The sequence below is a fragment of the Trachemys scripta genome, chromosome 10 (genome assembly GCF_013100865.1).
Source record: "Trachemys scripta elegans isolate TJP31775 chromosome 10, CAS_Tse_1.0, whole genome shotgun sequence".
Lineage (NCBI taxonomy): Eukaryota > Metazoa > Chordata > Testudines > Emydidae > Trachemys > Trachemys scripta.
In genome coordinates this window covers 2177933-2194014 of record NC_048307.1, presented here as the reverse complement: position 1 = coordinate 2194014, position 16082 = coordinate 2177933, and the positions used below count along the sequence as shown (strand labels likewise).

The following is a 16082-nucleotide window of genomic DNA, read 5'->3' as shown; positions in this document are numbered from 1 at the left end:
AAAGCTCATCTTATTTGTAAGTAGCTAAGAGGCAAGAAAATTCTACTTCATGGAGCCATCACCATATTTAAGACTGGTTGAGATTTGCATTTTCAAATCTATTAATTGCTTATTTTGAAATTATCACTTTAAAAATACAGCTAGCAAATTCCTGATTTATGGATTAGAAAACTGGCTCACTTACAGATTTCAGCAAAAAATATTGACAGATATTTTCATAGTTGAATATATATGTTGTCAAAACGATGTTCTGATGTTGGTTTACACAAAAAGAAATCATGCTTCCAGTTTTCACTGTTGTGAAGAGAAGCTTACAAATATAAAGAAAGTGTAAACGGATGTAGTGCTGTTCGTGCATCTGAGGCAGCCTCATACGATAGCTCTGTAGGGAGTGAACTTCCTTTTTTACCTCAATGAGGTTGTTAGCTCTGAAAACTAGAGATAATAGTTCAACCTTAACGCTTAGTGAAGGAAGTTTTTTAGAGGGATCATAATGTATATACATAATTTTTATGTAACAATTATTTTTCTACCTCTAGGCAGTAAACAACTTCAAAAATGAAACTGGCTACACAAAAAGGCTCCGTAAGCAGACACAACCATCAAGACAGCCAGTTCAGCGAAACCTACAACCTGCAGTAAGGCCTTCAGTTTCTAGACAACAGGATCCTCTAATGATTCCAATCACTTCTTCACCTTCTCTAACATCGTCATTGACTCCTAGTCAATCATCTGTGACGACTACTTTGCCAGTAAATCAGTCTTCTGCCACTGCACCTGCTGCTGATATCTCTGCAACAATGTCCATATCTCTTCACTCTGAAAAACCAGAAGGACCTTTTCAGTAAGTAAATTTGTAGTTTAACGCAATTGAAAAAGAAATAAAAATGTTAATGCTGGTTTTCCACTTCCATTTACTTCTAATGCTTTCTCTTGTTTGGTAGCTGTTTATATGTGCTTTAGTAATAGCTGACAAACAAACCTCTCCTTTCCAGCTCCAAGTACAGTCTTGGAGGTTCTCATTTATCATATTGTCTTTCACTTTCCCTGCTGTAACTTAACAGGTCATTCACCCTGTATTCTGACAGGGTGGAATTCACAAACTTAATTTTCCCCCTCCACTCCTCCTTGAAATCAGTGATGTGTTCTTTGACACGTTATATATATCCAGCATATGAACACTTCATGACCTTGTGAGACCTTATGCTTTTAGTAGTGACTCCATGAGGTACTGGGAGAATGGTACTCAAGCATTTGTTTCTATAGACTTTTCTTATTTATTTGAGGTATTTGAGGCACACCAAGTCTTATTTCATTCGTGTGTATCTGCTTCTTTGTAGAAGAATTAGTTATATTAGTTTGCTCCTTTGGAGATGCTCACCATTCTTTTAAATAAAGGCTCAGTTTTGTGATATGTTGGTGACATGCATCACTCAAGAGCAGCCAGTTCCCCAGAAGCACTTATCTTGGTGACTATTTGGTCACTGCTAAAGCTCTCCCAGTGTAGGATTACTTTCTTATAGGAACTCTTCTCCCAGTGTCTTTTCTGGGGGAAGGCTCTCTAAATTTAGCAGAGAACAGCGGCTGCTAAAGTTACCCTTTTGCTACTTGATACATCAGTCTCTTCCAATTGGAAAGCATTCTTGATTACTATTAGGTTTGCCTTTCTTACTACTGAGGAGACACGGTGCATTCTCTTAAACTACAAAAATGCATCTATGGGTAAAACTTACTATTTACATTCATATCGCTCCTTCTGCTCAAGTTCTATCATCTACATCATACAGGGTTTGACCTAGCGGCAATGAAATACATAAATCAAAGCAACAGTGACATATGTAGGTTTGAGGTGTAGTGACTCAGAGAGCATTAATTAGAAGCTATGTAAATTTAACTCTTCACACTGTAAATTTAAGGTCCAAAACAACTTCCCATGAAATTACATTAAAGTCTACTTTAAAAAAATAAACTGTAGTTGAAGGCACACATCTCTAGTTCTGTGGTTTGAACCTAGAAGACAGTACCTCTGTCAAACAAAGTGTCAGCCTACCTGTTAGAGAGACAGTGCGGGTGAGGTAATATCTTTTACAAGGCCAACTTCTGTTGGTGAGAGAGACGAGCTTTCAAGCCTACACACAGCTGCTCTTCAGGTCTGAGTATCATAGCAAAATACAAGGATACAATACAATACAAATACAGGAAAGCATACCTATATCATTAAACACCTGAGGGCCATATTTCAAAATAATCTCATCCCAGCCACTAAATTTCTATTTGAAAGTATGTATGTACTAAATTTTACACACCCTAGAATTGAGATTTGTATGTAAAAGTCTAAACGTACACATTCTAAAACTTGCATGTGAAAATATGGAGGCTACTCTGGAAAACTTGTGTTCCCTTCTGGCCCTCTCCTTCAGTAAACTCGTACTTTACCTTTTTTACAGTCCTAAATCTGTTTTTATGCAACGTGTTCGTCTTTGCAATAATTAAAAATAGTGCAGCTTTTTCTTATATACCTCAGTCCTTTTTCTTTCAATAACTTAAAACAACATATTTGAATGTCACAAATCTCGTGTCCTTTGGTTTTTTTTCCCCCAGTGATGCTGATAGTGTTATACCTCCTGCAGCTATTGTGACAGCCTCCGAACATTCTAAAACTTCTTCCTCTCTATCGATTAGCACTGTGATGGAAGAGAAGGTAAATTTTACTTGAGCATATATAATGAGTTTTATGTTTTGAGAAAGAGTCTCTTCTGACTTTTCCCTCTTGATCCCTAAGGGCTACCAGGTTCCTGTACTAAGACAGCCAGCATTACAAGGCCAGCTGACTTCACAAGGACAGTCAATACCCACTACTGGTGAGTAACCACAACTTTAGCCCTGTTCTTATAGAAATATTTCTTCAGTTTATCTGAACAGAATTTTTTTTTTCCTCAAATAGGTCAGCCAATAAGAACCAATACGGTTCGCTCTGCAGGCAATAGGCCAGGCTGGGAACCGTAAGTATATTTGCAAAAAATATTTCACTTCGTAGTGTTTTTAAGCAGCTTGCTAATTTGTTAAATTTAACTGTGATTTGGTTATTGAACATATTTAACTGTAAACCACCTGTTACCTAAGTATATGTAGACAGGTGTGGTAAATCTAAGCCAAATGGTAATCACCGTTTTTATATGCTTTTATCTGAATTTGTTTTAACAAATTGGGACTGTAGATTCCCTTAGGATTACCTACAGGGAAATTTGACTGTAATCTACAAGATATTGCAAAAAAATAAATCCACTTTCAAAGAATAAATCATTAAAAAGATTTTAAAATCTCAAATATAATTTTAAAAAATCAGGTGGAAAACTTCCCTCTTGATAGTTTGCAGAATAGGGCTGAAGGAATTGGCTTTGTTATTTGAAGCCACTGGAAATCAGTTTCAAAGTTGTAAGTTCTGTTTATTAAAGAATTTGGTTGCTATTGTTTAAGATGACTAAATTATGCAAATAAAAAAAACACATAACATTTACCTTACAGCAATTGTGGGTGCTCTGACTTAGTGCTTTCAAATGGTGAAGCTGATCCCTTTCAATCCTATGTCAACATCCAGCTGATCCTTCTTTCTGGGATGTATATTCATTGATTTGATTATTGTTGTGCTGTAAGCATACATAGCACTTTACAAAACACTTCAAAAAAAAAAAAAAAAAAAAGTCCATACCACAAATATATTAAACTCTCAGAATCAATAAACAGGACAGCAGTTCAGGCACAAGAAAGTGCAGATGCATCAATGTGAGATCAACAACATAGGAAGACTCTAAGAAAGAAGTTTAAAGAAGTTCAAGAGAAGATTAGTTAACATTTGTACAGTGCCTTGAAGATGAGAAGTGCTCAAAGTGCAAAGTATTAAATGTATCAAAGATTGGCAGAGGAGCGGTGGGCATTTGGTACACGCAAAGTGGGAGACTTGTAAGCATAGGGAGCATCTGTCCAAAATTGAGAGTGAGGAAAGAAGATTGAGGGAGCAGTTGGGGGTGAGGATATGGATGGGAGAGTCAGGAGCAAGAGGAGTATAGAATGAAATGAGCAGACATATAAGCAGGGTGGAGTTTAAGAGACTTAAATTGAGGACAAGGACAGGAAATGCCCTCAGATGGACACAAGCTTCCTTCACTTTCCTCTTTTAAAATAAGGGCAGAGTGTAACAAACAGTGACACGTGTTTTTGGGTTTCTTTAGAAGTTCAAATCGAGGACGCCCGCATAGTGAACGTACACAAAGGACTCAGGCCCCAACATTACCAGCATCAACACCTGTCTTTGTGACTGTGCCTCCACCTCCCCTGTTTCCTCCACCTCCCCATGCACTTCCTCTTCCACCGGGGGTACCTCCACCACAGTTTCCTCCTCAGTTTCCACCTGGTCAGCCTCCACCTGCTGGGTACAATGTCCCCCCACCGGGATACCCCCCAGCTCCTGCAAACATATCAACACCTTGGGTACCAACAGCAGTACCAACGGCTCATTCAAATACCATCCCAACGACACAAGCACCTCCTTTATCTAGGGAGGAATTTTACAGAGAGCAGCGGAGACTTAAAGAGGAGTAAGTATTTGGCTCTGAATGAAGTTGCATTGTTTTTCATTATTCTATTTCAATAGCATATTGGACAGCAATTACACTAAAGTGCATCTGCTATAAGCAAAAGTGACATATAAAGCAAATTTTCCAATGTGCTTTGCCTTACAAGATAGTAAACCTATAAAACTAAAACAAGACAACTGTAATTCTAAAGTTTGCCATGAAATTCATATAGGAAATTTTTTCATAAAAATAGGGTGTTCATTTTTTTTATTTGCATGCAATGTAAATGTTATTAATATTAAATTTGTTTCTTGATGTCTTTTTTGTGTGTGTATATGTTCAAACTATCATAATTTTTATTTTAACAGAGAAAAGAAAAAGTCCAAACTCGATGAGTTTACAAATGATTTTGCTAAAGAACTGATGGAATACAAGAAGATACAAAAGGAACGTAGACGCTCATTTTCCAGGTAATTGTTTTACATGTCTGCAATGCAGAGCCAACTAATCTAGCAGAATTAAAAAGAGTTCCACTCCACCCCTCTTTCTTCAGAGGGATTAGCAATATGATACAAGGTTTCATGGTTAGATCACGGGCAACATTTGGTCCTGATTGTAATTGACTGGAAATTGTTATAATCTTGCAGCAGTTTGACCCATCTGGAATTATGACTTAGTCCGGTTTGGGTGAGGGAGATCTCTATTCCTGCGGTGACATCCTTGTAGATTATGGCCTGGTTTACATTGGGGGGGGGTCAATCTAAGTTAAGCAACTTCAGCTGCGTAAATAACATAGCTGTAGCTGAAGTCAATGTACTTAGATCACACTGCGGTGAGTCGACTGCTTGCGCTCCCCCCCCCCCCCGTCGTCTCCACCTGCGCCTCAAGCGCCAGGGGAGTACAGGAGTCAACAGGAGAGCGCTCGGGGGTCGATTTATCGCGTATAACTAGATGCGATAAATCAACCCCCGCAGGATCGATTGCTGCCCACCAGTGCAGCGGGTAGTATAGACATACCCTATCTCATCACAGGCTAAAAACTGAGTAAATGTGCTTACTGTATTCCCTACGTGATTCTGTAGGTGTTTCTTAGCAATGTGTGAAAAGACTCCACACTTCTGTGTGTCCTCTAATCTATGGATACTTTGGAAGAATTTAACTTCCAGGACTGCATATCTGGTGCCTTTCACTAGCATTAAGTTCACTTTACTTCATTCAGCTTTTCTCAGGAATGAAAAAAAGTGCACTTGCTGTTGTATTTAATTTTTTGAAAACATTTATGTTAAATTACGGTTGAAGGGCTACTTCATGGGGAACTGATGAAAGTGTAGTGGCATGTTACATTAGGCATCTTTTTTAAAAGTTTCTACCAGGAAAATATCTTCAGCGTCCTGAAAGTCCTTAAAAGCTTCCCACCATAATAGTACAGATCTGTTCTGCAACGTTGGTCTGAAAAATTCTTCAGTAATAACACCATACAAATCACAGTATTGGTAGTAACACTGAATCATTTGTAGTATTACCAAAAGTTACAAGTTGAAAGCTAAAAGCTTTTAAATGTGATTTTACTTCAAACAAGGTCACTGTTCTTAGGCTTTACCAATGTATTGCACTTTTCTCCAGTGAGGAGTCCTAACCAGAAGTATTACTTAAATAATATCATACGTCATGTTGCAGTACAGAATATTATGCACATTGTGCAAATTACCAAATAAGCAGTAAAGTTAAATTGTGACTGAACTGGCATTTTGTCAAGATTTAGCTTTGTCTTCAAGTTAATTCATGGTCTTCTAATGCTTGGTTCTGCACTTTAGCCATTAAGACTTGCCCTTTTAGCATCCTGTTGCAACATAAATGATCTGTATGGCAGACTGATTTGCCAAGTAATGAAATATTTGTCTGTGCTTACACATACCAGTAGAGGCCACTATACACCACCTTAAATCAATTAACAAACATGGTAGTTAATATGATGGAAATGAGTGATGGGGCTAGACACTGGGCTTGTAGTCTTCCTGCACCAATTGTTATGCTAGCTGAATCAAAAGAGCAACTTTTGCATGTCATGCAGAGAGACACTCTTACACAACAGATTTACTCGTAAGAAGTTTGCAGTGGCATTATGACTGTGTTAACTGCCTACAGTGGTTTTGGTAACAAAATATAGAAAAGGGAAAAATATTTTTTGGGAGGATGGGTTTGTTTGGTTTTTTTAAAGCAGAGTGAAGGGATTATTTTACATTAAAAGTGTTTTGTTGTTGGTTTTTTGTTTTTAAGGTCCAAGTCACCATATAGTGCTTCATCTTACTCTAGAAGTTCATATACGTACTCCAAGTCAAGATCAGGTTCATCCCGCTCTCGTTCCTACTCTCGATCTTTTAGTCGCTCACACTCTCGTTCATACTCACGATCACCTCCATACCCAAGAAGAGGCAGGGGGAAGAGTCGTAACTATCGTTCTAGGTCAAGGTCCCATGGATATCATCGTTCGAGATCAAGGTCACCCGCATATAGAAGATACCATTCACGATCAAGATCTCCAGCTTTTAGAGGCCAATCCCCCACTAAGCGGACTATACCTCAAGGAGAGGGAGAAAGAGAATATATTAACCGGTATAGAGAAGTTCCACCATATGACATGAAAGCATACTATGGCAGATCTGTTGATTTTAGAGATCCATTTGAAAAGGAAAGATACAGAGAATGGGAAAGGAACTATCGAGAGTGGTATGAAAAGTTTTACAAGGGCTACGCTGCTGGAGCTCAGCCTAGACCTCCAGTGAATAGAGAGAACTTTTCTCCAGACCGATTTGGTCCACCAGGATCCAGGCGAGAGAATTCCCCATATGCTCGGGGTCGTAGAGAGGATTTTGCTAGTGGACAAAGCCATAGAAGTCGCAATATAGGAAGCAATTATCCAGAAAAGCCTTCAGGCCGAGAAGGCCACAACATTAAAGATCCTACAAAATCGAAGGAAAAGGAAGCCGAAAATCCATCAGGTGATGGCAAAGGAAATAAACATAAAAAGCATAGAAAGAGAAGGAAAGGGGAAGAGAGTGAAGGCTTTCCCAATGCTGAGTTGTTGGAAGGCTCGCGAAAGCCCAGAGAGCCTGGTGGGGGGGAAGAAATTAAAACTGACTCCCTGTTCATGCTCCCAAGTAGGGATGATGCTACACCTGTCAGAGATGAGCCTATGGAAGCAGATTCCATTGCTTTTAAACCAGTATCTGAAAAGGAGAAAAAAGAGAAAGATAAACCTAAAGTAAAAGTTGACAAGACAAAACGGAAAACAGAAGGAGCTGCCACTACCAAGAAAGACAGTTTAGTAAAACCCTCTAAAGCACCCCAAGAAAAAGCAGAGGCTGATCGTGAAAAGTCTCCTCGAACTGAGCCTCCTGTGAAAAAAGCCAAGGAGGAGTTGCCAAAGACCGACAGTACTAAATCGACGTCCTCTCAAAAGGATGAGAAGGCACTTGGCACACCACGGAAAGTTAACCCAAAAGTGACAAAAGAGCATCCAGAAACCAGACCAGCCAAGGACGAAAAAGCAAAGAAAGAGCATCCAAAAGAATCCAAGCCAGAAAAGCCATCGAGCAAGGAAGAGAAGTCAAAAAAACCGATGGAAAAAAGCAAACCTACTGATACAAAACCTGAAAAAAGAAAAAGAAAGGCAGAGGAAAAGGTAGAAAAGGAACATGAAACCACTTCATTAAAAACCTCTAAAGCAGAAGTTGCTGAAGTGAAACCATCACCAAAGGGAAAAACTGAGCCTGATAGTGAAAAGGCAGAGAGATCTCCTGAAAAGGACAAAGCTGCTTGTCTGATTGCCCCAGCAAAAAAGATTAAACTAAACCGAGAAACAGGCAAAAAGATTGTAAGTGGGGAAAATGTACCTCCTACAAAAGAACCTGCCGAGAAACCCGAGCCACCCAGCAGCAAAGGTAAACAAGAAAAAGTGAAAGGAAAAATGAGAAGAAAAGTAACAGCGGCTGATGGATCCAGTTCAACTCTTGTAGATTACACCAGGTACCTTCTGATTTCCTCTTTACTCGTTTTGTCTCTTCTACTCTCCATAAAATAAAATCTTTGAGTTGTCTAATGACAGGAACAACTAAATTGATAGTAAAATGAACATATGAACCACAATCAAGCAATGGTAGTGTTATACTACAGGTTGAACCTCTCTAATCCGGCACTCCCTGGTCCGGTAACATCAGTGGTCCGGCATAAGCATCGACTCCATAGGTACTCCTGGGCTGGAGCACCCATGGGGAAAAATTAGTGGGTGCGGAGCATCCACTGGTGCCAAGCTTCCCCCGCCGCCCGCACCTCTCGCGCGCTGGTGGCCCCACGCTTATCAACTACTCCTCCTCCCTCCCAGCGCTTCTGGAGCGCCACAAACAGCTGATTTGCACCATTCAAGCTCCGGGAGGGAGCGGGAGGACTTGGGGCCGGCATCAGCCCCCCTGGGTGGGAGGCCACAGTGGGTGCAAAGCCTGGGGGTGCTGCAGCACCCCCCGCACCTCTACTTCCCGTGCCTGTGGAGACCTGCTGGCACTCTGCATTGACCTCCCGTAGTTCGGCAAATTCTCTGGTTCGGCACCGGTCAAGTCCTAAGGGTGCCACACTAGAGAGGTTCAACCTGTACAAACAATTGTAGTGTATGGGCTTGTCTATAAAAACATTTAGTTCACAGCAAGCTGGGGTCTGACCCTGCTGAGGCACATTAACAGTTTAATGCACTTTGATCTAGTCCTCTTTGAAATGGAACTAGATCAAAGCACATTAACGAACCGTTAATGCACATCAGCAGGGTCCACATGGACAATTAGGGCTTGTCTACACATAAACTGCTACAGTGGTGCACAGCTGCAGTGCTTCAGTGAAGATGTTACCTTCACTGATGGGAAGGGTTCTCCCTTCGTGGTAAGTACTCCGCCTCCCCAAGAGGCAGTGGCTAGGTCGACACGAGAATTTTCCCATTCACCTAGCACTGTTCTACACCCGGGGTTAGGTCAGTTTAATTGCATTGCTCAGGGGGGTGGATTTTCACACCACTGAGCAATGTAGTTATGCCGACCTAATTTCCTCGTGTAGACCAGGCCTTAGTCTGTCGCAGGCTAGTGGGGGGTAGATTCATACCCCAGATTGCTGTGAACTAATTGTTCCTGTAGACAAGCCCTTAAACTACAATCTAATCTACTAAAAATCAAACTCGTGTAAAACAAACAGATTCTTTGAGCTAAATCCTCGAATTCAGCCAAGTTCCACTCCATGCAGGACCCAGTCTGGGGGTGCAGAGGTACACCACCTGATGCTGCGGCTGCTTCCTGTCTATCACCCACTCATGTATAGTGTTGCCCAACTGGCTGTGTGTACTATGCCTCATTTATTGTGTGACATGTTACTGCCCTTTTTTCCATTAGGTGTGGCTACTGCTAAAAGCAAGATAATAGACTCATGTAGAATGGGATTTTTTGGATTACTGTAACAGGCATTTTAAAAATAAATGCTGTCTAGAAAAGAACTGTAACACAAAGGGGCCATGGGTCCGCTGGACAGATGAAAATTAGTCTCATTGGTTGCTGACCTGCCAGTTGAAGAGGTGAAGGAACTACCTTGTTTGTCTAGTACTGGTGGAACTAGGACACCCAGGAATTCTCAGACAAGAGATTCCCCAATCTGATAATCTAGTGCATAAACTAATTAAATGCATAATAGGGAGATGCTATATTAAATTATGGCTCATAATTCTTACCCTGTGGGATCATCCTCTCTTGCCCACTTTTATAATATGAATTTTTTTGAAAGGAATATTGAAGATTTAGAGTTTCAATTGTGAAATTAAACAAAAAACATTTTATTTTTGTTAATCAAAGTGATGTACAGATAATCTGCTGTAACTGGGTTTTAGATCTTTATTAATGTATATATTTTACTTTCTCCTCCTCCTCTCCCCCCGCCCCAACCTTAGCACTAGCTCTACTGGAGGCAGCCCTGTTAGGAAGTCTGAAGAAAAGCCAGATGCAAAACGAACGGTCATTAAGACCATGGAAGAATATAATAATGATATAACAGCCCCCGCTGAAGATGTCATTATTATGATTCAGGTTCCTCAGTCAAAGTGGGATAAAGATGACTTTGAGTCTGAAGAGGAAGACGTTAAATCTACGCAAGCACCTTCAAATGTAGGAAAACCTGCTAGTGTTGTAAAAAATGTCAGTGCTAAGCCCACAAACCCTGTGAAACACAATGAAAAAGAAAATGAGCCTTTGGAAAAAACACAGAAAACTGCAAAAGAAGCAAATTATGAAAGCTCCCAGCATGAAGCAAAAAGTTCGAAAAATTCTGTGTCAAATGAAAAAGGGAAAACCAAAGACCGGGATCATTCTGTGTCAGACCAGGACACTTCTGAGAGAAGGAAGAGCAGTGTTCAACCAGAAAAAGGCCACTCAGAACGTGGGACTGAACAAGGAAACCTAAAAAACCTTTCTCAATCTTCCAAAGACAGCAGATCCTCAGATAAACATGATACTGGGCGTGGATCTTCTGCTAGAGATTTTACTCCTAACAGGGACAAAAAATCTGACTATGATAGCAGCAGGGATCATTCTAGTTTCAAGCGTAGAGATGAAAAGAATGAGTTAACAAGGAGAAAAGACTCCCCTTCTCGAAATAGAGAGTCTGCATCAGGCCAGAAGAGTAAACCAAGAGATGAACGTACAGAATTGTCCAAAAAGGGAACTGTAGAGTCCAAAAGGAGCAGCTATAGCCCTCAGAGGGACAGAAGACAGTATGATCACAAAACAGCGTATGATTCCAAACGTTCATCTGATGAACACAAATCTCTAGATAGAAGTTCAGGTAAAGAGAGAGAGAAACACATATCAGAAACAAAGAGCAATAAAGACAGAGACACAAGTGGCAATAAATCATCTTACAAACACGGATCACCGGATGCAAAAACTGAGAGAGAACACGCTACTGGGCAAAGTGACAAGAGCACCATCAAACCTAAGCCTCAGTTAAGCCACTCCTCTCGACTCTCTTCTGACTTAACTAGAGAAACTGATGAGGCTGCATTTGTACCAGACTACAATGAAAGTGACAGTGAGAGTAATGTGTCGACAAAAGATGAAGACTCTATAGGAAGAAATACTAGAGAACTGAAAGAAAAGGCAGTGGATAAATCTAAAGAGACTGCAGTTAAAGCAACGCTTGGCCAACCTGGCGTAAGTAGAAATCAGAGTCAAAGTAGTCCCAGTGTTAGCCGCAGTCGTAGTCAAAGCCCTTCTGAAAGTCAGACTCGAAGCCACAGCAGCAGCGCAAGCTCAGCAGAGAGTCAGGACAGCAAGAAAAAGAAAAAGAAAAAAGACAAAAAGAAACATAAGAAGCATAAAAAACACAAGAAACATAAGAAACACACTGGAAATGAATCTGAATTGGAGAAAAGCCAAAAACACAAACACAAGAAGAAAAAATCCAAGAAGAGCAAAGATAAAGAAAAGGAGAAAGAGAAAGATGACCAAAAAGTGAAATCTGTCGCTGTATAAAATGACAGATAAGAGAAATTGACTTAATTATTAAGTCATCTGTATTAAATTTTGTTATAATGTAAACAAATTCAAGCTTTGTAAATAATGACATGAAAGACCCTGTGCTGCACTTAAAATATTGCTGCTTGATTATTTGATTTTTACATCAGAGCTTTATAAAGTGAACATTTTGTACAGAATTGTGAGTTGTGACCATGTAACACGAAAGGTTTTGCTGAGGCATCTTATTTTGAACCACCGTTAATTAGTTTGGGTGGAGTTTACTGTACTGTGAAAATTTTCACATTTGAATTTTTTTTAATTGCCTGGCAGAAAAAGCTGATATCAGTTCTGAAATATCAGCAGAATGATTTGCAGAATACATTACAGCCCTGTTATGTCCCTTTTTGATTACAATAAAAAGTTTTCAGTAAACTTTATTCAATGTGATGGAATTTGCAATAGTAGCTGAACGTAAACAGGGTATGGGTAAGAACAGCGGCAAACAAAAATGACAAATGAAAGCTTTTAGGCAGCCGAAATGTACTGAACGTAATAGAACAGTTTTAACCGTTTAAAAAAAACAGTAGAACTTGAGGAAAGTTTTGAGCTGCACTAATAAAGGGGGTTGGTGCAAAAAAAGAGCTTTTTTTATGTGCCAGGTTATGCCAACTAGATGTTTTTATATTTAAAAAGGTATATTACCTGAATCAATAGCCACTCTACGTAGCCGGTACTGACTTTTAAAAATGTTGTATATATAAAGCTGTCACGTGTCAACATTGTTCCAATTTATGTTAAAGAACCATTGCCACACTCTGGCAGATGTTTACAAATGTATTTTAGGAAACATGTCCTATATTCTGTATTTCCTTTTGTATCATTGCTGATCACCAAGATATTTGTGTCTTTAAAATAGAAGCTCTTGCTTTATAACGGGCTGTTTTCTACTGTGATGACAGTTCCTTTTTATATAAACATTTTGAGTGATGAGAGGAAATACAGAAAAAGTGTAAAAGTAATGATTTTGATCATTTAAAGAAGACCTACAGTGTCACTTTTTTATTAACGTAACAGTGTTCAACAGTGGGGAAGTTAACATGGCGAGAAGTATTTTTCACTGTGAATTAAGAGCCAAATCCTGATACTAGTTGAAGCTGATGGCAAAACCCCCTTGACTTCAGTGGCTCTGGGATTTGACCTAAACTGAGTTCTGTTTGGAACTATTTAAATTAAAAGCGGCATTTCAGGGCTTCCTGCCTGTGGAGACTATTTTCTTCAAAAGTGGCGTTGTTTGTGGTGGCAGCAGTTTGACCAGTCAGGAGAGAAGGTAAACTCATTCCAGCCTGTTTACGGGGCGTGGCCTTCATTCAGTAAGCATGGGGTTAAAGATGAGCATTCAGGTGCTTGTGCTAGCTAAAACAGTAATAAATCGGGATGAATTTTGGATTCCATTTCCCAGCAGCAAATTTCCCATTTTTATGGTAAGGCATTTTTCTTATGGTGGACTTAAGGCATCTTCTGCTGTACAAAGGAGTAGCAGATTTTAGGGATAAGCCAGCAAATTTTTGCTTTGAAGAACCAAAACAATTAGGCAAATGTATAGGAAGTAGAGTTGTTGCATGCACATCTTTCTAAATGTTCCCACATTCCAATCTTGTGCAGCCATTTCATAGCTAAGTAAACAGCAAAATGGGCTGGTATTCGAATGCATCTGTAAAAGTGTGACCCCTTCTATTCTCTGTATTCCTGTATCTCTTACTCATTAGAACGATGCCTCTGAAAATGGAAAGGGATCCCCCTGTTCGGACCTGATGAATACAGCAACCTCCTTCAGGCTTCAGTTAAATTCTTAAAACTCCAGTTAGAAGAAAATGTTAACATGCTCTTTATTGTCTAGGCTCAAAATAAGACCTCTGTTTAGAAATCAGGTTTTGGAAGTTGATTAGCACCGTGTGCCTTCACAAAAAAAGACAAGAAGCTGTAGTTCTTCATAACCCATTGTTAAAAAAACTGTCAAAGCCGCTGTTTTTAGAAGTTCAGTTTATATATCCTTTGCATCAGAGCTGTAAAACCTGTGTTAGGGTTTTTTAGGAGATTGTTCACTGTGTCTCTCCAGTGAATTTTGAGGTAATATGTGCAGAATCTTCCTTTCCAAATTTCTTGGGATGGAAAAGACTGAAATACAGCTGTTGTGTTCAACCTTGAATGTAAGAGGATGAGGTACCATTGTCACTTTTGATCAACCTCTTATATCCAACAAATTTCTGAAGGAAATGTGCTTTAGTATTAATGTATTAAGTTTTCATGCAATCCATAGTGTGCTATGAAGGGAGTAGCTCCAAACATGTTTTTAAGACTTGTGGGGTCAAATTAATCTCTGGTGCAACTCCAATGACTTCAGTGTAGTGAAACTGAGATGTCCTTAACTGAGAATGTAAAGAGAACTGGATGCACACAGCAAAAGATGCTTTTCTAACATCTAAACCAGCTTTTCAAATTTTGACAAAATGGCCAAGTCCCTTTGATATAAATTGCTTCCACAGAATGACCCATGAGAGTTTCTGGCTTCCAACCTTGGGAAAATCCACTAGTGTTCCATCTTGTCTAGGGTTTCGTTTATTGATGAAGGGTCTCTCCCCTTGATTCAGTCTTTAATCAGCCATCAGAATGCATTTGCAATACAGAAGGAATAAGATATTTGATGCTGTGATTTGAGCTGAACATGGAATGGCCTGTCAGAATGAAATCTGCTACTTTAAGGTAAAGAGCAGGAATTGGAGATGTGGAAATGGCTCTCGTGAACTGCAGAGGACCTAACTGCCTTTGCGATCTATTCAGCACAATTAAATATTGAAAGTGGCCTTGCAATCAATGATCACTTCAGTTTTACAGGCTGATAAATGTTTGGCAACTAAGGCTCCACCCACCCACACACACCTGTTTTTACTGGAGTTCCGGAGATTGTAAGTGCTCAGCCATTACTAGAAGGCATGGAGGTGAGGCTTGTCTCTACTGAACAGCTCTCTCCCAAAAGCATGTTAGATGTTAACAAAAACAAACCGAAATAAGAGCTTTGACCAGTGTGATTAAAACTAATTCTTTCTAAAAGCAGACTTCACTAGTTCTGCCATAAACTTACTAGATCTGCATTAGCCATTGGTAGTTCTGTGGAGAAACAAGACAATCTGAATGTTTAATGTAAAAACAACCCTCCCTCCCCTCCGACACATACACACACCCTATGGAGGGGGCAACAACAACAACAAAATCTGAATACACCTGTCAGCCCCACTAGGTCTGCCTTGTACACAATGTATTGTTGTTGCCACTGCCTTAGCCAAGGCCAATCAGGTGATTGCATTTCATGCAACTGCTGGAAGAACTGGCATTGGGCTAGTGACAAGACAACCACTGGCTCTAGAAACTGCAGTCACATTGTTGCATCACTTCAAGTAGAGAGAAACCACAAAACATTGTCATCTGCCCAGTGAGATTTATATTGATCCTGAAACTAGGAATTTATAAGTTTGAAGATTATTACCCTGCCTCTGCAGCAAAAATAAATATTCATTGCAAAATGTACTGCCTATTATGCCTCTGGATAAAGGTTTTATAAACTTTTTGTAGATCTAGAGAAACATGCCCTGGCCTTTAACAACTACACTGGTTTCCCAAGTCCTACTTGTCAGTGAAATGTGTACCTGTTTTAGTTTCTCTTCTGAGAACATGGTACCAGTCATCAGTGCAGTAGGTTGACGGCTGCTTCTCACCCACACTTTCCATCCCCCTCCCCCAAATACTCATGCACAGGTGTTTTTAAAATAAGCCATTAAAATGTATATTGTGGTATTACCCAGAGACTCCAGTTAAGGCTGGGGCCCTGGTAGAGTTGGGAACTGCAAGAACGGCCAATCCTGTAAGAGCGGAGCTCCCAAACAAGTCTGGTTTATTGTGCTGTCTCATCTTGGTA

General features: G+C 39.9%; 1 protein-coding gene across 3 annotated transcripts in view; it reads left to right on the top strand.

Moving 5' to 3' along the window:
• Window positions 1-12549, top strand: part of RBBP6 (RB binding protein 6, ubiquitin ligase) — a 39556-nt gene extending 27007 nt beyond the window's left edge. For 2 of the 3 annotated variants that reach the window (XM_034784393.1, XM_034784392.1), the window contains 8 exons: window positions 540-844; window positions 2602-2701; window positions 2783-2861; window positions 2945-3002; window positions 4230-4595; window positions 4943-5044; window positions 6852-8600; window positions 10549-12549. In XM_034784393.1, the coding sequence (XP_034640284.1) occupies window positions 540-844; window positions 2602-2701; window positions 2783-2861; window positions 2945-3002; window positions 4230-4595; window positions 4943-5044; window positions 6852-8600; window positions 10549-12127 (4338 nt within the window). In that variant the 3' untranslated portion in view covers window positions 12128-12549. The remainder of the gene's footprint in view (window positions 1-539; window positions 845-2601; window positions 2702-2782; window positions 2862-2944; window positions 3003-4229; window positions 4596-4942; window positions 5045-6851; window positions 8601-10548) is intronic. The other variant, XM_034784394.1, reaches the window with a different exon arrangement.
• The last annotated feature ends 3533 nt before the right edge of the window (window positions 12550-16082 follow it).